Source organism: Argentina silus (assembly GCF_951799395.1).
Source record: "Argentina silus genome assembly, chromosome: 6".
Lineage (NCBI taxonomy): Eukaryota > Metazoa > Chordata > Actinopteri > Argentiniformes > Argentinidae > Argentina > Argentina silus.
Genome location: NC_139660.1, coordinates 6,289,491 through 6,314,789, shown reverse-complemented (window position 1 = coordinate 6,314,789; position 25,299 = coordinate 6,289,491). Strand labels below are relative to the sequence as shown.

The window sequence follows — 25,299 nt, the reverse complement described above, 5'->3', positions numbered from 1 at the left end:
GAGTGATATAATAAAGACGATGCCTGACATTATATTTCCCCTCAATATCTCATACATCTCTACATAAATGCAGCTTCATTTTTTTTAAGACAGCACTTTCATGTGCATGTCGAAAACAATTCAAGGTTATAACATAGGATTAAACTAAACTCAAAACAAATCCGTTTTGTAAGCCTGCTGTCTGGCTTGCAATAAATTGGCCCTAGTTATATTTAGCCCTTGTTTTTGCGACTGACCTCATTTCAAATGCTGCCAGTGGGTTTAAATAGTTAGTGTGTGTTGAACCAGAGACGGGGGGAGCTGAACTGACTCTGGGTGTCGTGTGGTGACATGGCCTGCAAAGATAAAGAGTTGGAGGCGTATAACTTTAGATCAACAGCTTCTCCTGTGTTATATGGTGCCCAGGATGAAACATCCTCAGATGAGGAGCCTGAAGAGGTAGATGTGGTGCCAGACACAGTGCTGCAAGTGGAGGCAGAGTCCTTCTTTGTCAACCGTCAGAGACTGGCTCTTCAGAGCCAATATTTCCGGGCACTGTTCTATGGTGGCGGTAAAGAGAGTGGTAAGCGCCACATTGAAATCAAAGGAGTAGGCCTCGAGCAGTTCCGTGTCCTGATGGACTACACCCAGACATATAGGCTGCCACTCAACAGAGAGAATGTTCTAGGGATCCTAGAGACTTCAGACTTCCTCCAACTGGAGAGAGCCAGGCTTCTGTGCTGCAAGTTCCTGGAGAGAGAGCTGCATCTGAGCAACTGCTTGGGGATGATGGCCTACGCCTGGCGGCTGGGGTGTAGGGAACTCTACACAGCAGCGCGCGAGGTGGCACTCACCCACCTACCTGCCATTGCCTCTGAGGACGACTTCTTGTACCTCTCCAAGGAGAGCGTGGCGGACCTCTTGGCCAGTGACGACCTCTTTGTCCCCCGAGAGGACCTTGCCTTGGAGATGGTCCTACACTGGGCAACCTTTGATCCTAGCCGTGAAGAGGACTTTATGGAGTTGATGGGCCTGGTGAGGCCGGAGTCCCTGTCCCTGCCTTATATCACAGAGCTGCTGACCAGAGTCAACACAGCATCCGATCCTCGGGCCAAGCTCATCTGTAAACTGAATGAGCATTACCCAGCTAGCTGGACCAAGGGGAGGTCAATACCTCGGACCAGAGCGAGAGAGACTCTATATATCCTAGGAGGGCCCCATGATCAGGACAAGCAGCTTCTCTATCAGTTCCACCCCCGTAGTGGGAGATGGCAGGCCTGCGCTCCCCTGCAGAGGAAAAATCTCCTCAAGTACTCTGTGGCAGCAGTAGGTAATGATTTATCATTTGAATAACCTTATTCATCCTAAACAAATGTGTGTATTAGTGTACTGAATTGTTGCATGTATACTACTATTGTATCATATAGTAGTATGCTATATGAACTACAGGCTGTTTATCATGTGCTACAGAAGTCATTTATACAGTATCTCAGCTTTATCCTGTTGCTATTCTATTCATTCTATTCTACATCATTCCATTCTATTTGATTCTATTCTGTACATGCTCCTCACCTAGGGGACAACATGGTCGTCACCGGGGGTTACTTCCGTGACGAGGTGGTGTGGTACAGTGTGGACTGGGTGAGGATGTTCCAGTGTGAGAACGGGCGCTGGGTGGACGGGCCTGCACTGCAGAAGTCCAGGCACAGCCACTGCTCCGTGGGTCTGGGGCTGGAGCTGTATGTCCTGGGGGGCAGCATGGACGAGGGGCCTGTGGCTGACGTGGAGAGGCTGTCTCTGGGGTCGGACGGATGCTGGGAAGGGGTCAGACCCATGGTCAGGGCTGTGGAGAGGGCTGCCACGGCCACCCTGGGGGGGCATATCTACGTGGCCTGTGGGCTGGATGAGAACGGAGAGGTGTACAGTGGTATTCAGAGGTACCTGGTGAAGGAGAACCAATGGGATGTCGTCTCATACTCCCCAATTCCAAGGTAATTGTTGAACTCAGATTTTCACAGAGGCTGCTTGTCTATCTATGGCTCAGCTTGTCCAAATGTAGGTGCTGCAATGTAGATCATTAATCTCTAACTCAGCCTCATCTGCTCATATCTAACTAAACAAGTCCACTTCAATTCAAAATTCAAGACAGTTTATTTTGCCTGGGCAACATTACATTTTGTGGTCCCTCCTAGATATGATCTTCTGGCTACGGAGCTCAACGGGGCCCTCTATCTCTTTGGAGGGCAGGCGCTGAGACTGGACGTGGAGACAGACGAATGGACAGTTCTAGAGGAAGAGTGTCTGGAGAGGAAGTTCTTCTGCGGCTGCACCACGGTCAACGGTCAGATCTACCTGCTTAGTGAGAGGAAGATGAACAAAGCATTCCCTAACATGGTGCTCCTGGATCCCTACATCGATACCTGTGTGGAGATAGACGACGCCATACCCTGCCCTGTACCCCTCCGGGGGTGTGTCACCATGCGATTGGTCACATGACACCTATGAGATGCCATACTTTCCGCCTACGTCTTCTGACGAACATTTTCAATATTCCATTTGAAATGGTTAAACACTCATCAACCATTGATTACGGTTGTCCACAGTTGATAGCTTAATACAAAAAGGGAATCCTTCACATTATTTGAAGAGAAAATGTATTTGTCTTGTCTGCAATGCAAGGAAACAACATTCTGTACATGAAATCATTAGTGGTATCAGCTAATGCAGGATATTGTAACTTGTATTGTAAGGATATTGTAATTTGTATTGTATTGTTTTATGTATTTGTATTTAAATAAAAAATATGAACATTGTTCAGTTGTTCAATAAAAGTAATTTATTGAGAGTGTTGAAATGGCCACAGAGTAAACAAACCTATGAGGAATGTGCAGACCAGGCTGCAGAACAAAAAAGACTTAGGTTATTTCTACGACAACCATGGCATTTCTCTCCTTGTTGTTTTTCTTTTGAACAAAATAAACACAAAAGAATTGTTATCAGTGTGTGAGTCATTCAGTGGATCAGCCCTTTTGGTGCTCTAGAAATGGACCACAGTTAGAACCCACAGACATTCAGTGTGAAAGTGTCAAACAGGTGACACAGAACAAAGTCAAGCACACCTGGACCAGCAGCAACCTAGTAATTTAGCCTCTGATACCTGTACAGTATTCCAGTGTTTAATGGTTAAAGATGATCATGATACCCATCTTTGGGCTAAAGCGGATTTTACCCCCCATCCTCATAGAGTAGTATCATACTATTTTTAGTGCATGAACAATTATCAATTGTCAACCGACAAACCAGTCTTTTGAACCAGGAAGAACAAGAGAAGGATCTTGCTGTAAAGCTATACCAGTTAGCACACAGAGCTAAATAACAAGTGCTTGTGGCAGAAAAATTTAAAATCAGCAGCCAAGGCACAAAACAAGTTCAGTAGCATAGAGTAAAAAACCTTGTGGAGGAGAAACATGCTGCAAGGTAATCTCTCTGGTCACAGTGACGTTCATAAAGAAAAACAGGCATAAACCTTTCCATTATCTCTACTGTGAAAAGAAGCACAATGCTCTCATCACTTTCCACGCCTGGTCATAGTATTCCATAATTGAGCAGCAGAGCTAACAGTGCTAACTGCTAACAGAGGCAGGTACTATTTTTCTTCACCAGGGGGCGCCATCACCATTCTTAACAGTGGAAACAGTGTAGCAATAACATGTTTTTTAAAGGCTTCAATTACAGTAACTGAGTAGTGGCAGCTAAACTTGAATATGGAGATTATTTGTGAATGCAATCTCAATGCCATTTCTAATCAATTTGACTGGACAGTCATAATTGATCAATCAATTAACCACAATCTCTTATCTTAAAGTATCTACATTTTAACAATGCATTTTATCTGGGCAGAGGAATGATGTTCATGCAATGAGGGCATGTTCACACAAAATGTGCCATTACATCACATGTATAAGAAGATCATATATTATTACTTTGGTTTTTGTTACATTTTCTCATTCAGTCATTTGTCCATCTGTGGAGGAATGATTACAACATGACACACTATGACAGAGACAGAGAATCATTTATCTTTCAATATTTACACACAATTCAGTATCACCCAGTGAAAAAACAAATCAGGTATAAATATAAAATCTATAAAACATATTTGATCTAAAAGTACAGTAAGGAAGTCCAATGGTGATTGGCCAGACCATTATTTTGATGCAGTAATGTACGTACATTTACAACAGTGAAGTAATACATATGAAATCATAAAAGGATTGTGATAATAAACTGTGTATAAACTACATATATCTTACGATCATATTTTGGTATGGAGCGGGAAAGGAGAGGAAAAAAACACTCGTATTTTCAACGTTTAACTGCAGAAAGAGACAACCTTCTATCTGGCTTTAGGGAATCTGCTGTTCATATTTCTCTGATTTGTGAGGTTGTTGAGGACACAGTTTTTGGCAAGCGAAACCAGCTTGGAGTTGAGGGTGCCCTTTCTTTGCTCCCAGCTTGATTCCTCTGCCTCTTCCTCTTCCTCCTCCTCATCATCATAAACCTCGCTCTCCTCATCACTGCGCTCATCTCGCTCCAACTACGCAAGAGCAAAAGGTTTTAAGTGATGTCATGGTATCCAATAAATAAATAACTAAATAGTCAATATGGTGGATAATGAGTAGTCTACTGTACTAACCTTGCCCAAGAAAACAAACTTGTAGACCATGCGCAGGATGAGCCAGGCCCAGAAGATGTGTAGAGCTTGCAGCACTAGCAGCAGGACATTGAAGAAGTAGTAGCCAAAGAAAGGCTGGAAGAAATCCAAGGACACTACCAGGGTGGTATGGACTACTCTGAAAAACAAGAAACAAGCCAGAAAAACGGTCTAGGAAATTCCACCCACAAGCCTTTGAATTAGTAACTCAAAAAAGGCTCTAAACTTGAGCTTGGGTTTTATTGTGGATCTTGAGGACAACTTCTCACCTGCCTGGAAAGATCACAAGACGCGTAACCAGAAAAACCAGCGCGAAGATGACAAACAACACGTCACATGTCTTCCTCCAGCCAGCGTAGTTGAACATCTTGGCAGACTGTTAATGCAATGTAACAGTCTTATCACACAGCATGCCACGGTGAGACCTCTCAGTGGGGATAACTCACAACCCCAAGCATACAATATTTTCATTAAGATTTCTCTCCAAAAACCCAGGTGAGATCATTGATCCGTCATCATAAAATGTCATACTATTTTCCACCATACTGTATGACCTCCTTACTATGTGATGGGCTGGTGGTGTAGTGCTTGTTCTCCATCATGTGCTTGTCAAAAAGTCTATATTCTTCACATACTGTGTGTCGTATGTTGTATGGCCTCCATACAGCTCTGAATCAGAAACGTGCAGTGTGCAAAGAGGTGGGAGGTGATGGGAGGTAAAACCAATCGCTACGCATCAGGAGTTTTTCCCGATATTTGTATTGAGCAACGAAGGCCGAAATTGACGGGCTAGTCCGCCAGACCTTCTGAGTGTGTCTGGGAGCGTGATTAGACGAGTAGTCATGCATATTTAATCAGTCTTAAAGCGGAGATAATGATTATTTAGAGATAACATCAATGAAATACGACACTGCTGTAAGTTCCCTGAGAGAAACAGCTTCAGGAAAAACTATGACAATAGACTATTTCAGAGCTCTTTCAAAGCCTCCTGAGAGAAGTGAAAGTTTGTCCACTAGACATTTTGCGCTTCTGAATAATAAACTATTTCTTTTTAAAAAACTAATGTGTTTGCTTTGCTTTGAAACCAAGGAATATAATAGTCTGAGAGTCAAAATAAGATAACGATATAGAAGCTAGTTGCGCACTGAATTACTTGTAAAACAAAAACCCTTGCTAACTAAACACAACCCTTTACTTAAGTCACCAGGAAAAAGGAACTGCAAATTGACGAGAATACATGTACTGTAACAAGAATAAACATGCTGGGGTGTTTTCCCAGACACAGATTAAGCGTATTACTAAAATCTCTAATGGAGAATCTCAATTGAAAGTGTGATTTTGTCCATGAAACCACCCTAAAATATCTATTCTCTGATGTTCCCTATGTCTGTATAATTATTGCATTATATTTCAAGCCCCGTTCGTACCTCTAGAAGGAAGTCAGAGGAGTCATGAACCAGCATCACCAGAGTGCCAACGCGTACATAGTTGGCACAGTACGAGAAACTGATGAGGAAAATGGTGGCAATGTGGTGGATGATCTGTTCCTTGAAATCCTGGGAACACAAAAACACACAGCTTTGAAGGATACACTACAGTAGAAGCTAGGGAACACACTGTACCATACAGCGTTGGAGTGCTGATGCCCAGGTATACTATAACCTGAGCATCAGCACTTCTGCATCTGGGGCATTATGAATCAGCCGTCTGTGCACCCACAGCAAAGATTATTTCTGGAGAGGAGAGGAGAGGAGTGAGGAGGGGACGATAAACAAGTTGATCAAGGGATATTTTCAAGCAGTTCTTAGTGAGAAACATGACAATGCATAACAAACAAGGATGTGTCAGTAAAACAAGGTGGGTGTTGGCTAAGAACACAGTAACTGAAGTTACGCTGTAATCTGAAGTCTAATCCCAAAAGTGAGTCATTGTTTAGTGTGTGTGTGTGTGTGTGCGTGTGCGTGTTTGTGCATGCGTGCATGCAAGTCTAGACGAGAGTGACACTCACCTTCCGCTTCACGTCCACAGACACACACAGCAGCAGGGACCAATAGAAACCCAGCTCTGTGATGTAATACCAGTAGTGAGCTTCAGCAACAGCCTAACAGGAGAGAGGTAGAACACAGGTAACGGGTTACCGAGCAACACACCAGGGGTGTATCTCAGTAGACTACAGCGGCTTCCTTTTCCGTTAATATCTTTCTCTCCTTCAACTGCACTAAACTGTAAAGAACAGGGCAGGTAAGGCCAATATGGGGAAAACATACACTGCATGGAGTTATTTGCTTTAAATGGTCTAGTTTTCACACATCAGTCTGGATGATGATGTAAAGTATATAAGAGTAGGATGTCATATTAGACTATTGAGATGCAGCCACAGGTAGGACATCCATCCTCCACCTGTGTTCTGCGGCAGATTGGAGGTGGGGTTGTGGAGGCGGGGGCGGGGGCGGGGGACTTACTAAGCAGGCCTTTGTTCAAGCAGATATTCCCCTCACTGACAGGCCTGAGTCCACATAGCTGAGCATTTACAACAGCAGTCTGTGTAAGAGAGGGGCCAGCCGGGGGCCTGGGTCTGAAATAGTGAAACTCAGGACTCCACACACCTGGATCATAGGCTTGAGGCTGGAGAATGCTGCCCAAACACCCCCCCCTATTCCCTGGCAAAGCTTCAATACGAAAGCTTTGAAAACCAAAACGTTCTCCTATACCTTCATTGCGCCTCAAACGTCATTGCCTTGACATTTAAGGCAGAGGAAATGTGCTCCTTCGTAGAGTGGTGATAGACCGAAATGGCCCTGACGTGCCCAACAACACCAGACACCCAACACAACACACAGCTCTCCAAGTTTCTACAAGAGACAATGGAGGGAAGTCTACCTCACCATTTAACCCTTTAAAATGACATCCTCCTCCTCTTGCTTGAGCACAGAAAAACACTCTGCTTCACCAAGATAAGGTCAACAGCAGCAGTAGGGTGTTTCAGTGCTGTAATCAGTTTAAGTGCAGATGGTTGAGCGTTTGTCTTGCAGCATTTTCAGTTGGAGGTCGCAACCTCTTTGGGGAGCGGTTAAGTCCCCCGGTGGAATCTCTTAACTGTTATCAGAGAGAAGGAGGTGGGGCGGGGACCCGTTCCTTCAGGCATAGCTACCGTAGCAATAGCAGAGCAGCACAGCAGAGACACGGTTTTCTCTGAGATTGTGTAATGCAGGGTCTCGCAAACAGGCGAGACCTATTTGCTGGGTCTCGCGCTGGGACTCTGGACCCAAAGGAATGGGAATAGAATATAAGAGTACTTCTGCTCTGCTGTCTTCTCAACCCCTGCTAAAACATGTTGGGGAGCTAGTGGTCTAATTGATTATGGCTAATGCATTAGCTGTTACTTACTTGTTTTGGGTAGCCTTGCCAGCACTCTCTGCGATCCCAGAACCAGGGAGTCTGCAGGGCAGAGGAACAGAGCAGAACATGTTCATTGACAGGGAGCAACAAGGAATGTCAACTTCGTCACACGCTTGAATTCTCATTGCAATATTTTGTTGACAAAACTTTATTCCATTTTGTCAATTTTGTAACAATAACAATGGTTTTGGGTGAGCAACAATATGTGCAGGTATACAATTTCTGTATATAAAACCTGTTAGTAGTAGTAATAGTATTACAGTGTCAACAGTGACTATGCTTCATATACTCACATCAATCAGAGCGGCTAGACCTGCCGTGAATGCAATGAGGTAGAAAATAAACCTCCAACTGCAAAAAAGACATTTCACATCATATAACATACAATAAAACATTAACAACTAGTCATCACATCCTCAAGTGAATCAGTCATCACAATTTGACACTGAAAAGAGTCATTCAGACAGTGATACAGGAGCAATGACAGCATCATGTTGTGTGGTTGTCATGCTATACGGCACATTTCACAGACTCATAGTTAGCCCTTCTTTGTACCTCAAAAGCGTCCTAAACTTGACCTTTAATAGATAACATTCCGAGAATACAGAGAGAGAGAGAGAGAGAGAGAGAGAGAGAGAGAGAGAGAGAGAGAGAGAGAGACAGAGAGAGAGAGACAGAGAGAGAGAGAGAGAGAGACAGAGAGAGAGAGAGAGAGAGAGAGAGAGAGAGAGAGACAGAGAGAGAGAGAGAGAGAGAGAGAGAGAGAGAGAGAGAGAGACAGAGAGAGAGAGAAAGAGAGACAGAGAGAGAGAGAGAGAGAGAGAGAGAGAGAGAGAGAGAGAGAGCTAAATGAGAGCAGGGCTGCATGAGTTTGGACTCACAAGGCCTCACAGAATTTCTTGGTGTTGCTGGGTCTGTCTTGGTTGCGACGGCGGTGGAACCATGTCTCGATCTGCCTCTGTGTGAGACCACACAGTTTCCTCAGGCCCAGGATCTCACTCTGAACACAAACAGGAGACATTAGGGAACACTGTTGAAACTGTACATTCTGTTTGTCAAAAAGTATGATTCTTACAATGACAATTGTGTTTAATCTGACCATTTCTCCATCCCTGATCTGTGTGTAAGGAATACCCTTCCCTGCCCTGCCCCCTCCCTGCCCCTTCTCTGCCCCCTCCCTGCCCCCTTCATGGCCCTGCCCTCTTCCTGCCCCTTCCCTGCCCCTTCCCTGCCCCCTCCTGATACTCTACACCCCAAAGACTTGTGTCTCCATGGAATGGCTCCTGTGTTGTTGTGAGATACTTAATTACTCTAGGAGTGGGGGTGGAATGCTGCAGGGACGTTGACATTGTAAACACGGTATTGTTTTATAGCCAAACAATAATGAAACTGCCATTGAGCCGTGTGAAAAGTTTTACTTCTATAATGTTTTTGCATGATATTGCATAGAGAGGGGGCACCACTTTGGCATCATGTATGAATGGGAATTACTGTTGCGACCAAGTGAAGTTGCAGCTAATCGGGAAAAGCATAACACTTCAAATAAATCCAAGGCACTTTCTCTTGTAGAAAAATGTAAAAGCCTTTCTTTTAGTGGCTATTGTATGACCAGAATTTAAAAAAAAAAAAAAAAAAGAAAAAAAGAGCACCATTGGCCTTCCCATGGCTACAATTACAAAAAATGTAAATGTACAAAAAGAGAGTCCCTTGGATTCTTTGGAAGTAATTTTGCATGATATCTTGACTCGCATCAAGTCTGGCATGGACTTTGGTTACACATAATTACGGAAACACGATTTGGCCTCATGAAAATGTGAGGTTTGCAAATAAGTGAGGTGTCAGGTGTCAGGCCTTACACACAGGGTAGCCAGGGTCATGCAGTACAAGCAACACAGGCTGCTTTAAATAATGGAACAGAAACACTGTCTAAATTCACAAAGAGTCGTTTGTAATAGTGTAGGCCTATTTCCAAATGCAAGTATGAGTGGCCTAAACATGGAGAGGAGACACACGCACCAACAGGTGTAGAGTCCCACATGTCCACACTTGCAAATTCTGACTCGTAATTTTTAATCAGAAAAAACAGGTGGAACATATCCATGTGAACCAACCCAGCCACCTAGGGCTCTTGGCTGGATGTACCTGTAGCTGACAGGACAGGACAGGGACAGGAAGGAACAGACTTGGACAATGACAGCCAAAGCAAAGCTGAGTAATAACGGTTTCGCCCAAGGAAATTCTGTTTCTAGCCTCAGACAGAAACAATTAAAACTCACACCTGACTAATACACAACCAGAGCCAGTGCTGATTTTTGACGAGTCAGAGAAATTTCCGCTCAAGGGCAATCAAGTACTCCATCTATCTATCTACCATCTTACCTCATGAACCGCAACAACCATAATGGTACGCCATAAAACCAAGCCTCAGGTGATTCATCTGAACTGGTTTCACATTACGGTTCCCTGTTATATTCTATGACTTCCTCTATGTGTGGTTCCAGAGATAGCAGAGACTACGTTTATGTGCGGTGTGTGTGTGTGTGTGTGTGTGTGTGTGTGTGTGTGTGTGTGTGTGTGTGTGTGCGGTAGTGTGTGCACACACAGTTGTTGTAACACTGACCTGTGAGGGCTGGCGGTTGTTCTGTTTGTAAAAGATCTCCAGCTTCGGGACAGGCCGGGCTCGAACGCGCACCTGGTCAGACACACCCAACCGCTTGCTCAGTGGCAGCGCCACGACCCTGGGAGGGACAGACAATAGGCCCTATTAGCATTAGTTATTCATCATCTCATTATCCTCCCTACTGAGTACAGTTACAGTACGGAACAGGAGATCTCATCATGTCCGTCTCCATGACTGAACACTACAACAGGCCCAGTGACAACCTCGGAGGCCTCTCCCAATGGGCTTTGTGTGACATTTGGCCAGAAAACCTTTGCGCTAAACTAAACGCCTTCCCGGGAACACTTGATCTGTGTTTGTGTGTGTGAGTATGAGTGTGATGTGTCTGTGTATGTCTGAGTATATGCACGGATGAGTGGGCATGTGTGTGTAAGCAGTCGTGTGTGTGTGTGTGTGTGTGTGTGTGTGTGTGTGTGTGTGTAACTCTATCAGAGACATAATCAGACTGAAGTGGGCAGGTAGATCAGAGTGGATGAAAAGGTCAGGGCAGCCTTTCACAGAGACACCAGGCTTTGATTACAGGAACTTCAACAGGAAACATCTGCTGCCATCACCCCGAGACACACCTACACACCTATACAACTCTCCACTGACTGGCTGCTTCTCACATGTAAACAACACCCTCTGCAGCTCACCTCAGACACACACACACGCACGCACGCACGCACGCACGCACACACACACACACACACACACAAAGAACATGCAAAAAATGAGTCCCCAATCTACCTCTCCATCAGATTTCTGTACCAGACCTCTCCTGGTCACATTCCTGCTGTGCTGTTTATGCCTGAATCCCTGAAGTACACTTCCCAGGGCCCAGGGAACTACCACTGGTCCCCTCGGTCACAAGCATAGGATGAAGACTATACTCTCTAGTGTGCTTATTATTATTAAGATCTAATTAACACATTTCTCTGATATCCAACACCTTCTCAAACCCATTGGATGTGCTTTTATATTCAAACCCTTTCTCAGACTCTGTAAACAGCACCCTTCGTCATCAAGAGCAGTGGTGGTAACCCAATCCGTGTCCATCTGCTGTTTTGCAAATCAGCTATACGGAAACACAGCACCATCATCCACCCCCCATCTGAAAACGCCATCGATGTGAACCCAATCCCCTGAGACAAAAACAACAGCTAAGCATCCACATCTCCAGGAAACTGACTACTCATGAGGCTTCCAGTCCTACACTGGGAATACTTCCAAAGGGCAGATCCATTATCACAGGCAGGAGTGTGTGTGTGTGTGTGTGCATGCGTGCGTGCGTGCATGCATGCGTGCGTGCGGTGTGTGTGTTTGTGCGTGCGTCACCTCTCAAAGACATGGCGCAGCGCGATGAAGCCCAGTGCCAGTGGTAGGGTGTAGAGCAGGTGGCGGGGTAGAGGGTAGCGCTCACCCTCCTTCATCTCTATGTCCTTCCAGGAGATGCCGGGGGGCAGCCAGTACTCCTGCTGCCACAGCCACTTGTCCAGCAGTCCCTCCATCCTACAGGAGGAGAGAAGGAGAAGAGGAGGGAGACGAGAGGAGGTGAGAAAGAGAGGAAGAGAAGAGGAAGAGAGTAGGACAGAAGAGGAGGAGATAAAGAGAGAATATCAAGAGGAGAGGAGAGAGAAGGAGAGGAGGGAAGAAAAAGGAGAGGAGGAACACTCTGTTAGAGAGCTAGTCTAACAACCTGGTACTGTCTGTTTGCTGCCATGAACACTGGTCCAGCTGTTACTCCATCCTTAAAGGGGCAATCCGTAATAGGTATATCCATTTTTAGATTTTAAAATGATTTATGCAGCCATTGGTTATTGAAGAACATAACTTATAAACGCCTCATGAGATTAGTTAAACTGTCTTACCCCATCAGAACCCAAAATATAAGCTTGTTTTACTCCATTGTTTTTAAACAATGCAATGGTAAACAAACTGTATAGCTTCAAAACATGACGGATGGTCAGTCCTTACATCCATGGCTCTGTCTATGAAATTGAAAGTGGCTGCATTTCTCCAGCCCCATCCCTCAGCTGTTTACCAAAAAAGTGGTGAGGAAGCCACTTTGTTGTTGTTTGAATTACAGATTGCACCTTTAAGGATAAGAGAAGATGGAGTGGAGGATGGAGGAGGAGTGTTATGTTGGAGTGTCAGGGTATTTCACGTATAGTCCTCTTTAAAAGAACAAAACTGCCCTTCACACTGCCCTTCCATTAGAATGAGGACTCTCTTGCTGGTCCATTTCAGCAGTGATGAGATCTCAGTTCACTTGGCTTTCACAGCGCCATCTTTCATTGGAACTCAGGCCAATTAACTGCTTTGCACCTTGGGTAATTGCACATTGATTGACCACGTGACATGTACGGCAAGCCCAGAGGGCTTAGGGAGGATAGGACAGAGCAGTTCCAATGACAAATGGACTTGGATTGCTTTGTGCTTACATTTCACCCAAACAAGTGAACCCTAAAGTGAATCGAACTCAGACCACCTCCCGAAATGTTCTCAGTTCTGTTTAGTTTCAGAGGGGTCTGAGTTAATTTGGAGCATTTACATATGTATGAAATGTTGGCGAACCGAGTTCACAAACTTGGCTAAAAGGGCCCAAATGTGAAAATGCCCTCAGAGCCCAGCTCTGCCAACTGAAACATTCATGTTGTGATGAATATTCATGAGGGACAGCAACTGCGACAGCTCCAAATGAAATATGACAAACTAAAGAGAGTGAACAAATAGCTATAGACTATGTCCTCGATTCACAATTAGTTTGCAATGGTTTTAAGTGTCAGCCAACAACTCCTGCTTTATGAAGTCTAGATTCGATCATATGAGAGTCTATTGTGTCCCATTACAGAGCATTTTTATCTGGGTTTATCAGATTGATTGCAACTTCTTCAACAACAATGGTATTTCAATACATTATTCAAATGACTCAGGGGGATAACGTTCCATTTTTGATGTCTCTTTGATATCGTGGTTTAGTGGATGAACCTCGGACAGACTACGCTAAATAACGCTCCCCATTCAGGAATGCATAAGTTAACGGCACCTTCCTCAATGTGATCCGTGCTTTCATCTTTTCGCTGTGCATTCACATCTGACTAGTGACTGAAAAAAAATTAAATGAATTATTACGGCACAGAACGACGCGATTAAACTTCAGGAGCGTTTCGCATAGAGCGTTTGCGAAACGGGACAGACGACACAAAAACAACGGTTTAATAAGACGCTGCCTTATAAACACAATGCCGCAACCTAACCTAATCGTGGACAACGCCTTCAGTCAATTATCCTATAATGTTATGTAGTTAATATGGTGAGGCTGTATAGCTATTGCATTAACACAGGGTTATCATCATGATGCTTCGAAATCTTCAGGAAGCTGTCTCTCTTTGTGACTGCAAATTAAAATACTGATAGGCGAGATCAACAATCGGCCATCTAGCTCATTTTAGGCGAAGTAAGCGCAAGCTAGAGTATTGTATCTAGCGAAAGGGTATGAAAAACGGTAAATGTAACTTGAAAATATGTAAATAAATCAACATTGTAATTACCTGTCCACGCTCGTATGATGTGAAGAACACAGCGGTAAGCGGTTGTGGAGTCGATTGACGCAACCCGCCTGTATGGGGCGGGAGCGGCCTCTTCAAACGGAACACGAGAATAAATCGACGCTCATATTTACCTACACACCTTTCAGCTGTCTGCTGTCCTGGTGAGAACAAATAGACTTAGGGCACATTTCTATTTGCATTTCGAATGATAGATGCTCATGTCACTGAGCCTTGGTTTTGTGGTAGTAGTAGGCTATATGATTGTTTGAATCATTGTCAATTAGTAACACGAGAAGACGTGTAAAAGCCCATAGGTTACTTTCTTAACCTATATAATTTCCCAGTTTGAGGGATCTCACACATATGTGATATCCAGATGTGTCAGGTTTAGGAAGTCAATTAGCATTGAGGCATGTTCTGTCAATTGGCCTAGGCCTAATTTTAAACAGTGCTCATTTAAATTAATACCAAATACCAAACAAGGACTGATATAATTCCCTGTTCAAAGTAATGAAACCCGCAAAATGTATGAGACAAACAGTTTCTGCAGCTCTTATACAGGGTGGCCTTGCATTGATTTTCCCTTTCTGGAAAATAAAGTCTAATTACATGATCAGTAACTTATTTGACTTTGGGCCTATAGAATAGATCAGTTGTTCTCTTTGTTTTTCATGAACATCAAATAAATATGACATGAGGAATATCAAGTAATCCTATCTCTGTGCTTTAAACAATTTTAACAGGCTAATAAAGCAAAGTGTTTGGCCAAAGCCTTTCTCAAGACCAGATACAATGAATGATGTCACTTCAGAGTAACGCAATAAAGGCCCTGGATGTTGGCTCTGTTATTCGATGTACTATGAATAATTTGCGTGTATCTTTCCATTCCGTTTCTTTGTGTGTGAGGAGTTGATGTTGACAGATTGACTGCCAGTCAACCTGCATATTCCACTCTGTTTCCACGTGTTTGAGGAGTTGATGTAAACAGGTTGACTGCCAGTCAGCTCTTTAGAAATAGCTCAACACCGCCATCTAGTGGTTGCTCTATATAACACTGACCTACTACATCTCACCAGAGAACTAAACCACTAAAACTGTGTGTGTAGCTGTCTAAAGCCCACGTATGCTAGATGACACTGCAATTGCCCCCATTGAATCGAATCAAACTTTATTGATCCACAATAAGGGGGAATTGAAACATACATTCTGACATATTTTTAATTTTGACCAGAAATGAATCTTGCTACAGATTGCAGCTTTAATACGGTACCACACATAAAGCTACACCTCTGAGATCACACTAGACCAAGTCCAGTGTATGAAACCACTCTGCTTCTGCCAAATAGAGCACTTTTTTTTTTTGAAGATACTCTTTTATTTTTTTTAAATAAGCAGGGGTATGAAAACTAGTGGTTGGTTTGGCCGTGGCGGGTGGTCTCACACAGCGGTGCGTCCGTGGACACAGAACCGGTACATGCAGGTGTACTCCGGCTGGCCCCAGTTGCTAAGGATTAGGATTAGGGCTGGAGCTAGGGTTAGAGCTGGAGCTAGGGTTAGGGCTGGAGCTAGAGTTAGGGCTAGGGTTAGGGCTGGAGCTAATGTTACGGCTGGAGCTAGGGTTAGGGCTGGAGCTAGGGTTAGGGCTGGAGGTAGGGTTAGGGCTGGAGCTAGGGTTAGGGCTAGGGGTGGAGCTAGGGTTAGGACTGGAGCTAGGGTTAGGGCTAGGGTTAGGGCTGGAGCTAGGGTTAGGGCTGGAGCTAGGGCTAGGGTTAGGGCTGGAGCTAGGGTTAGGGTTAGGGTTAGGAGGGTTAGGGTTAGGGTTAGGGTTAGGGTTAGGGTTAGCAGGGGTATGAATACTCGTGGTTGGTTTGGGTGTGGCGGGTGGTCTCACACAGCGATGCGTCCGTGGACACGGAACCGGTACATGCAGGTGTACTCCGGCTGGCCCCAGTTGCTAAGGACCCGCAGCTCAACGAAGCGATACACAGAACCGTTAGGATTCTAGGAGAGAGGTGGAGAGGGAGGGGGCATTTGGAGAGCATTGGAAGGAGAGAGAGAGAGAGGGGGGGGGGGGCAAGACAAAATGCGTGAGAGAGAGTAAGACTAAGTGAAATCACATCTCTACTTGTATAATATCTGTGTTAGAGTTAAGGTTTAGGGTTAGGGTTAGGGTTAGGACCGGACTAACCCTAACCCTAACCCGTGAGAGAGAGAGAGTAAGACTATGTGAAATCACATCTCTACTTGTATCTGTATAATATCTGTGCATTAGTATAGCAGTCTCTCTGACTATCTTATAGCGAGTCAGACTCACGGGCAGCTTGAAGGTCTGGGTGGGCTCTCCATCCTGGTCGTAAGTGAACTTTCCGAGTAGGGTTCCCTCTTCACTGTCCGTGGACATACCCTAGAGAGAGAGAGAGAGAGAGAGAGAGAGAGGGAGAGGCGGAGAGAGAGAAACCCTATTTACACCTTGCATTAAAATGTGTCCAGATTGTGGGCCAGTGGGCATGGCAGCCACTCAGTTGGTCATTTTATTCCGCAAAGTTTAAATGAGTGTAAAGGCGGAGGGCAAGTCTCTGGTAATGAGCGGGTGTCAATAAATAAACATGACATGAAGACGTCCGTTGTCCTCGCCAATCAGGATGGTCACACTTTAAATGAAGTGACATCCATTCTACAGGTTAGGGGGTTGAGTGGTCAGGGTGACAGGGTCATAGGTCAAAGGGGACTCACATAGACATGGAAGTCCTTGGGGGCGCTGTGGATGTGGCCGTTAGGGGAGCTGGAGCGAGGCAGGTGGTCCAGAGTCACGTGGGTGATGGTGATGGGATGGGACAGGGAGACGGCCATCGTACCCCGTGAACCCTGGAACGGCCAGCACTTACCAGGAAGTAAGACTGGGTTACCCTGGGGGGAGGAGGAGAGGTCAGGGGGTGGGTGGAGAGAGGCGGAGAGAAGTGGAAGGGATTATAATTGGTAATGGATGGAGAGAGAGAGAGAGAGAGAGAGAGAGAGTGCTACCTGGATGACTGTCCTTGGGCTCTCTGATGGATACAACAGAGGAAACCCAAACAATGTCAAACATGCTGACCGGGTGTGATATGTCTCCGAACACCTGGAGTTTACCACGCTGGCACCTACACACACACACACACACACACACACACACACACACACACACACACACACACACACACACACACACACACACACACACACACACACACACAGAGGTCTGAGCACTTTCAGTTTTCACAGAGGGTTAACCTCTCCATCCTGATGCAACATACGATGAGAAGCCTTGATGATGTCACCAACCTTGGGATTCTAAAGCGAAGTCAGGCATTGAGTCTGCCATCGGGCGTCTGCCATCCCGACCATCCTGTTTGTTATCCTGCTCCCCACACACACACACACGCACACACACACACACACACACGCACACGCACACACACACACACACACACACACACACACACACAGTTACATCTCTTGCAGCAGCTAACTTAGATCCAGTGTCTAGGGGCAGGTTGCTCCTCTTTCTGTACCTGGGCCAGTCTGTCAGTGAACCATTTCTCCATGGCCTCTTTGAGCTCCTGGGTGAGTCCAGTGTTGACGGGGGGCGAGGCTGCGGGGGGGCAGGCCTGAGGGGGGGTCTTCTGCACAGGTTTCGCCAAGGTCTCAACCAACTGTACATCATTTAACAAACAAACACATGAACAAAACACATGACATCAATAAAAAGCATATGGGTACACAAATCATCTCGACACGAGGAAAGGTGTGTAGGTGTGTGTGTGTGTGTGTGTGTGTGTGTGTGTGTGTGTGTGTGTGTGTGTGTGTGTGTGTGTGTGTGTGTGTGTTGAAATTACCGTAGCGCTCCGGACCTCCTGGGTCTCTACCCTCTGTCTGAGCATGGAGGTCACTCTCCTCATGCCGGACACCTCGCGGGTCAGCCTTGTCGTGACTGAGCGGGTGCTGGCTTGGTCTCTCTGGAGGTCAGCTCTCAGGTCAGCCAACTCCTGGTCCATTTGGACCCGGTGCTCAGAGTCCACTCTACCCATGGAACAATAGAATACAAGTCAACTTTATTGTCCATTTTGTGAGCAACAGAGTGTGTTTTGTGGGCAGTGTCTAGCTCTCTCCACACACACACACACACACACACACACACACACACACACACACACACACACACACACACACACACACGCTTGTTATCAGACACACTGACCTCTCCACTCTGACCCTGGCCTCCTTCACATCCGTCTGCAGTTTCTGTACCATCTGTGGGAGGAGACAAACATCACAGCTTCACTCTTGATTGGCTAATGACACACCCCTCAACACACTCTTCCTATTGGTCCAATGCTAAGGATACAGACACAGAAAGTGGAGGGCGAGAGAGAGAGAGAGAGAGAGAGAGAATAAGATATATATCTTTTTTTTTTACCTCAGAAAGTGTCTGCTGGTGTTGGTTTTGTTTCAGCAGATCTATCTCTCTCAGTATTCTGTTCATCTCGTCATCCAGAACAGAGTTCATGTCAGCGGTTCCATCCTGTCGAGAAGGTTCAGGGTTTTAACAAGCCTCCATTGCAAGGAACACAAACGTCATATATTAGGCGAGAGAAGATATATTACACAATCCTCCTATTGTACCATGTCTAGCTAGGGCCAGTTGCCCTGATCACATGGCCTGTCCAGGTAAAACTCTTGGCCCTGGTACAGTGATAACCATAACCATGTCTTACCATAGTACAGTGATAACCATTACCATGTCTTACCATAGTACAGTGATAACCATAACCATGTCTTGCCATAGTACAGTGATAATCATAGCCATGTCTTACCATAGTACAGTGATAACCATAGCCATGTCTTACCATAGCCCCAGGAGACTGGGGGACGAGAGGTGTGCGTGGGACAGGTTGGGCCAGAGTGAGGTTCTGAGTCGGGGCAGTCAACATCGGGAACAAGCACCAAAAGCCTGGAGGAAAGGGAGAGATACATAGAAACATCTTCACCCTAGACACTCCACCTCAGAGGACTGGAGAGGTAGAAGCAATATGGTGGTGGTAGCTCCTTGATAATCCTCTGATTTGGTGGAATCTTGACAATCTTGCCGAATACTTATTCAATCTTTCCATGTCTAGCGTCTGGGGGTCCAAGAGCTAGTTCAGTACAATGAGGACATGTGATTCCAGAGGCTAAAGGGTGTGATGTCACACTCACCGAGGGTAAGGAGGAGGAGGAGGAGGACATGGAAGATGGCCTTCTTCACTCCATCGGTGAACAACGGAACAGCTACAGGAGAGAGAGAAGAATGGGTTGAAGCTAAGCTAATGCACACTAAGAACCTCAAAGGAGGGAGAAAACACACACACACACACACACACACACACACACGCACGCACGCACACACACACACATACACTCTAATTTACCTGGTGCAGCAGGTGGCGACAGCAGCGACCCTAAAGAGGAGGAAGTACAAAACACACTGTAAGATTCTTGGTGTTTCTGACCTCTAAATGTCGAGGTTGCTCCGAACCACAAGCACGCACGCACGCACGCACGCACGCACGCACGCACGCACGCACGCACGCACACACACACACGCACATACACACACACACACACACACAGACACACACACACACAGACACACACACACACACACACACACACAAACACTGTACTGACTGCGGCTTTTGGTGGAGGTGGTCGTGGTGGAGGTACTGGCTCTGTTTGAGGAGTAGTAGCTTGAGCTGAAGGCAGAGGAAGGCGGGCTCTGATCGGGGGCCAGGGCTGGGGCCAGAACCAGGGCTGGGGCCAGAGCCAGAGATGGGGCCTGAGCTGGCGCCACGGCTGGGGTCAGGACAGGGACAGCTGCTGGAGGCCTGAACGTAAGCCTCCTCTGCAGCACTGCTCTCAGGGCAGGGGCCATGCCTGAGAGAGAGAGGAAGGGAGGGAGGGACAAAAAGGGGAGAAAGAACGAGAGAAAGAAAGAGAGGTATTAAGCACCTTTTTTTTTTTTTTTTTTTTTTTTACTATTCAAGGAGGCTCTTCTGAGTCATTGGTTAGTGTAGACAGACAGGAAGTAATGTCATCAGTACCTGGATAGTCCTCTGCATTGATTGGCTTCTCAGCTGTGGGGGTGTTAATGGCCTGGCTGGACACAGGAGAGGTAGCTGTTTTACGCCCTCCTGTACGCCTCTTGTTGAATTCCCTAAGAGAGAGAGAGAGGGAGGGAGGGGAGAGAGAGAGAGGGGGGGGGGGGGGGGTTACAATAGCCGTTTTTGACATTGGTGCCAGTGCTTGCCAAGGCTTAGTAGCGGGCAGCTAGTGCCCAAAGCCTGGTGCCCAAAGCATATTGAACACGTCCATTTGAATTTCCACAGCTGGGCTTTCTAGTCTCGCCCCGTAGTATAGTTTTACGTTCTGCAGTTCGTAAGGTGGCGATCTCAGAGACACCAGCAAACATTTCAAATCCTTCGGTTTACTAACAGGTTCTGGTGATTTAAGATGCATAGTGACCGCGAGCTAACTCGGATTATGCTTGCCATCCAGCAAGTTCGTTAGCCAACTAAAGCACTTGGTTGATAAATCTAAACCGCGCCCCTGGCCCCGTTTGGCCTCATACGGACCAGGGGAGGTAGAGGAGGCTGAAAGGCCGAGTTTTAGGCCTGAGTAAGCACAGTTGAAGCCAGGGAGTGACTGGTACGCACTGCGTAAACCTCGCTGTGGAAAGCCGGCTACTGAACGGAGTGTTGAACACTTTGCTTAATGCTTCTATATCTATATACCACTCACCTCACAGAGATTCTCTCTCTATAGGAAACGCTGGGATTGCTGCTGTCTGAATCGTCGTCGGACTGGTAGTACCCAGCCGACATAAGACGTGCACTACGGCGCGACATGACTGGTAGAGGGAGAGAAGGGGTTTGATGAACTAACTAACACAATGGCAACTTGAAATGTATCCTATGAGTTTAAATCAACGTAGCATTTACAAACAATGCAAGGAAGAAAAGTGCAACCCAAAAGACTCAAATTGGGTAGCCTAGCCATTCTATTTCGAAATAGCTCTACCTTAGTGAAATCGTGTACTTGATATTAGTTTTCGCAGTCTCAAGTAGTGCTGTATTTAAGAGAATTTTGACCGTCTCTAACGGTTGCAGCGGCAGTATATGCCCAAGGACTGTTGAGCAGACGCTTAAAAGGGTTGGCTCTATCGTTGCGTATTTGGGAATAGCCTACGTCACAATCAAACGAGTTATGCCTAGAAAACAAAACAGATTAATCAAGCCACTGACAGGGATACCATATCTACAGTATTTGTTTAAAATGTAGTCCTAGACAGACAGATAAAGACATACTGTTACATTAATGATAGATTCTGATAACGGGTATGACTAGTAGTATTATTATATTTAATTTAAACATAATACCCTAATAAAAACATATACAAAATAATACTGGTCACGGGGGGGGCTAGGTAGGCCTAGAATGGTAGCCTATGATGATTGATCTTATAACAGATTGATTGATTGATTGATCGATCGGCGGAATAACCAGGTGTACCATTCAACTAATAAACTTAGGCTTCGTCATATGAGGCGCACATCATGCTGATATATGTCTGTCATTCGTGTTTAATGTGTTATGGTTGGAATTTTTTGTAATGTATGCGTCTGTAATTTATTTTGTGATGGATGTATGTTTATGTTTCTGATTTGTCTGAAATGATAGCTCTATGCTTTCGGTAGGTATGAACAATCAAATGAACAATCAGAGACATTTACCCCTTTCAGACAACTGTCACCTTTTTAGTTTAGTTCTGTCTGGAAGGGAACACTACGGCTTTTTATAGCGACAACTAAACCTACTCGACAACTAAACCTACTCGAGAAACTAAACCTACTCGGGGGATAGTTTCATAGCGCTCCAGCCGCTGCTCGACAGATCGTTGAAGCCCAAGTTTGCATGATCCTGTACAACATATTTGGCATTTTAATTAAAGATCTTGACAATCTGGTGAAAGTTTGGGATGTTTTCTTTTAAAATACGGTAGGGACGTGTGAGCAAACTGGATAATCCCGTTCGTTGTTCGGCTAACTAAACGTGGAGTGGACCTTTCCCTTGGTGCTTTGCATGCTTTACCGTTGGTAATCGCAACAAATGATGCACCCAATGTTGTAGTGGAGGGTAAACGCTTTTGCCAAACACCTTTTAACCAATTTCTTTGCGCATTTTAACATTTTAGTGTTTTCTCCGGGTTGTCAAGAGTTTACTCTGTGTCTCCCCTCACTGAAACACATTTGTAGTCTGGGGGCTTGTGTGTGTGTGTGCGTTGTCAGCCTTTGCAAGAGAACCCCCCCCCCCCCCAGTTTAGACCACACAGACACCGTCTGAGACATCCTGAGTTCTGGTGTGCCTTATCCTGCATCTGTGACTGAGCCATGACCCTCCCTGGTAAAACCATGGCAACTCTTTAGAGTTAAAGCAGGCTAGCTGGACTAAAACCTTTCACCGAAGCCCGTAGAATGCCACTGCAACACCATGTTTCCACCCACACCTTTCTATCATTCCCTCGCGTTCTCTTTCTTCCCACTTTCCTCCCTCTTTCCCTACATACTGGTTTTCATTCGTTATTTCGTCCATAATATCTTTCCGGAACCTTCTGGAATCCCTCCTGGTACGTTAATTATGGTCCACTGATTGTGCCGCCTCTAGGAGCGCGTGATAGGCGTCGGTGAAATTGAAATTCTGCCATCTCCTGGTCAAGAAAAATGTTCCACACATTCCTGATTGTGTGTGTGTGTGTGTGTGTGTGTGTGTGTGTGTGTGTGTGTGTGTGTGTGTGTGTGTGATGGCAACACTAAATTCGTGTGAATTCATACACAAATCTGAACACCAAATTCGTATGAAATCTTCATATGAATTGAGCGTTAGATCCTGTTGGTGATGGCCATCTTCGTGTAGACACTGGAACGCTGATTTGTCCCTCATAACTATTTTCTCATTAGGCTAATTGTGCGTATAAATTAATCGCGGTCGTTGATGTGTTCATATTTCAATGCAGCATACAATACAAATAATACAAATAATACAAATACGCAGTAGTGTAATGAGGTAGGACAAGACAATAAATGACATAGTGCAATATAAGTGAGACGGTTGGACAGTGACTGACGGTTGGACGGTTGTTGGGGATACAAGACAGTAGACATGACACAATTGCAGTATAAATAGTAGAGTAAAAAAGTCCATGTATCATCATAAATGTTATTGAGTACGCCTATTAACGTTTTCAAGATGAAATCAATTTGGAAATCAATTTGTCATGTTTTCTCTTTTGAACATGAAAATAAAAATTATTCATAACACACTGTTTTAACAATTATATGTTAAAGAAATGACAGGGTCCACGTTTGTGCGTGTGTGTGTGTGTGTGTGTGTGTGTGTGTGTGTGTGTGTGTGTGTGTGTGTGTGTGTGTGTGTGTGTGTGTAGTTAATATTAGTTATTATATGTAGTTTTACACGTGGAATGTTGTACATGTTCTTTGAATGCCATGTAGGCAGTGTTCACATAGGCTACACGATATAGTAACTTTTTTGCACTATTATTATCCATATCAACAAAGCCTACAAGATGTGGAGAAGAGGGAAATCGGTTGACCATGATGTTTCTATTCTTGACTTTCTATAGTGATATAGTGATCAAACTGACTTTTGCTTTGCGAAGTTATTTATTCTTAGAATGCAATTGGTTTAGACAGGTTTAATGTTAGGGTCAGGATCATGTTTTAAGGATAATCTGGAAGGACACAAGGATGGGGTACCATGGCTGGCCGGGGGGGGGGGGGGGGCTAAATATATAGTATATGGACCTACAGTAAATACAAATATGAGATTAAACATTCAAACACGCCCCTGGAATATCAACAATTCAGAAAAAAAAAAAGTCAACCTAATTTCATTGGGTAGACAAGACGCACGTTTGGGTGTGCTGAGCCCACCCCTGCTCATAGCCACCGCCGGCCTTGGTTTGCATGTGTGTGAGAGAGTCACAGAGAGACAGGGGAGGGTTGAGTGTATGTTCACCTCAGATCATTTCACTATTTAGTCCTGCTGTTAGGACAAAAGTGAGTGTGTTACACAAACATCCCCATTCCTCCCATTCTCTTCAAACAGGTATAATTAAAACTGCACTTTCCTGTTGTAGGGAAGGACCCCCCGAAGACAATCGTTGTGTGGCTTGTTGTGGCCCCAGACACAGAAAACACGCCCAACAACATGTTTGTCATTGTGACCACACGTGAAGATGCACGTTCAAAGCTCAAGTTTATTAATATCTGTTGTGTGAATGGAGTGCATGTACATATGGAGAGAGAGAGAGAGAGAGAGAGAGAGAGAGAGAGAGAGAGAGAGAGAGAGAGAGAGAGAGAGAGAGAGAGAGAGAGAGAGAGAGAGAGAGAGAGAGAGAACTGGTAGAACTGGTAGCAAAGCAAAGAGAGTGCATTGTTGTGTAATCATTCTAAGAACGTATTCTGCAGGCCTCCTGTGGTTTTTATTTAAGAGTCCTGAAAGTTCCATGGCAGTTGCATTGACAAAGGAGCTCACAGAATGTTGGCATAAATCAACATTCTACCATGTTAACCGATGAGAGGTTTTGGAGTTACAAAAGGCTTAATAGTTTAAAACGTTTATTAGGTATCAAAAGCTTTTTTTTTTTTTTTATCATAGTTGGCACATTTTACAGTTGAAATGGTGTTAATAGCTTAAAAGGTGTAAGATCTGCATCTTTTGGTTTCCATGGACCTCCATGCTAAAAAGTGCACTTTAACATTTGTAATGTTTAAAACATTTAAAAGTTTGTAGGAGTAGACTTTGAATAATAATAATAAGTATGTTGAAGAACTATAGTTGGACTTGCTTAAGCAAGCCCACTAAATAATAATAAGTATGTCGAAGAACAATAGTTGGACTTG

General features: G+C 45.0%; 3 protein-coding genes across 3 annotated transcripts; 1 reads left to right on the top strand and 2 right to left on the bottom strand.

Annotated features, from left to right (window-relative positions):
* Positions 1-330: 330 nt before the first annotated feature.
* On the top strand, positions 331-2,475 carry LOC310805761 (kelch-like protein 23; the record flags this gene model as incomplete). Its single annotated transcript, XM_083671562.1, has 3 exons — positions 331-1,309; positions 1,556-1,970; positions 2,172-2,475. 3 exons carry the CDS (start codon positions 331-333, stop codon positions 2,473-2,475), a joined length of 1,698 nt encoding a protein of 565 aa, XP_083527688.1.
* A 1,560-nt stretch (positions 2,476-4,035) lies between these two features.
* Positions 4,036-14,369, bottom strand: LOC310805576 (ceramide synthase 2-like). Its single transcript, XM_083671321.1, has 11 exons — positions 14,306-14,369; positions 12,090-12,263; positions 10,713-10,830; positions 8,974-9,092; positions 8,386-8,443; positions 8,081-8,131; positions 6,702-6,794; positions 6,121-6,249; positions 4,963-5,069; positions 4,676-4,832; positions 4,036-4,576 (listed from the first exon to the last, which is right to left on the bottom strand). The coding sequence occupies exons 2-11, from the start codon at positions 12,260-12,262 to the stop codon at positions 4,376-4,378; spliced, it is 1,206 nt and encodes a 401-aa protein (XP_083527447.1). The 5' UTR covers position 12,263; positions 14,306-14,369; the 3' UTR covers positions 4,036-4,375.
* Positions 14,370-16,192: 1,823 nt separating this feature from the next.
* LOC310805760 (SUN domain-containing protein 2-like) lies at positions 16,193-17,663 on the bottom strand (the record flags this gene model as incomplete). Its single annotated transcript, XM_083671561.1, has 5 exons — positions 16,193-16,306; positions 16,620-16,709; positions 17,039-17,212; positions 17,327-17,442; positions 17,624-17,663. The coding sequence occupies 5 exons, from the start codon at positions 17,661-17,663 to the stop codon at positions 16,193-16,195; spliced, it is 534 nt and encodes a 177-aa protein (XP_083527687.1).
* Between the last annotated feature and the right edge of the window lie 7,636 nt (positions 17,664-25,299).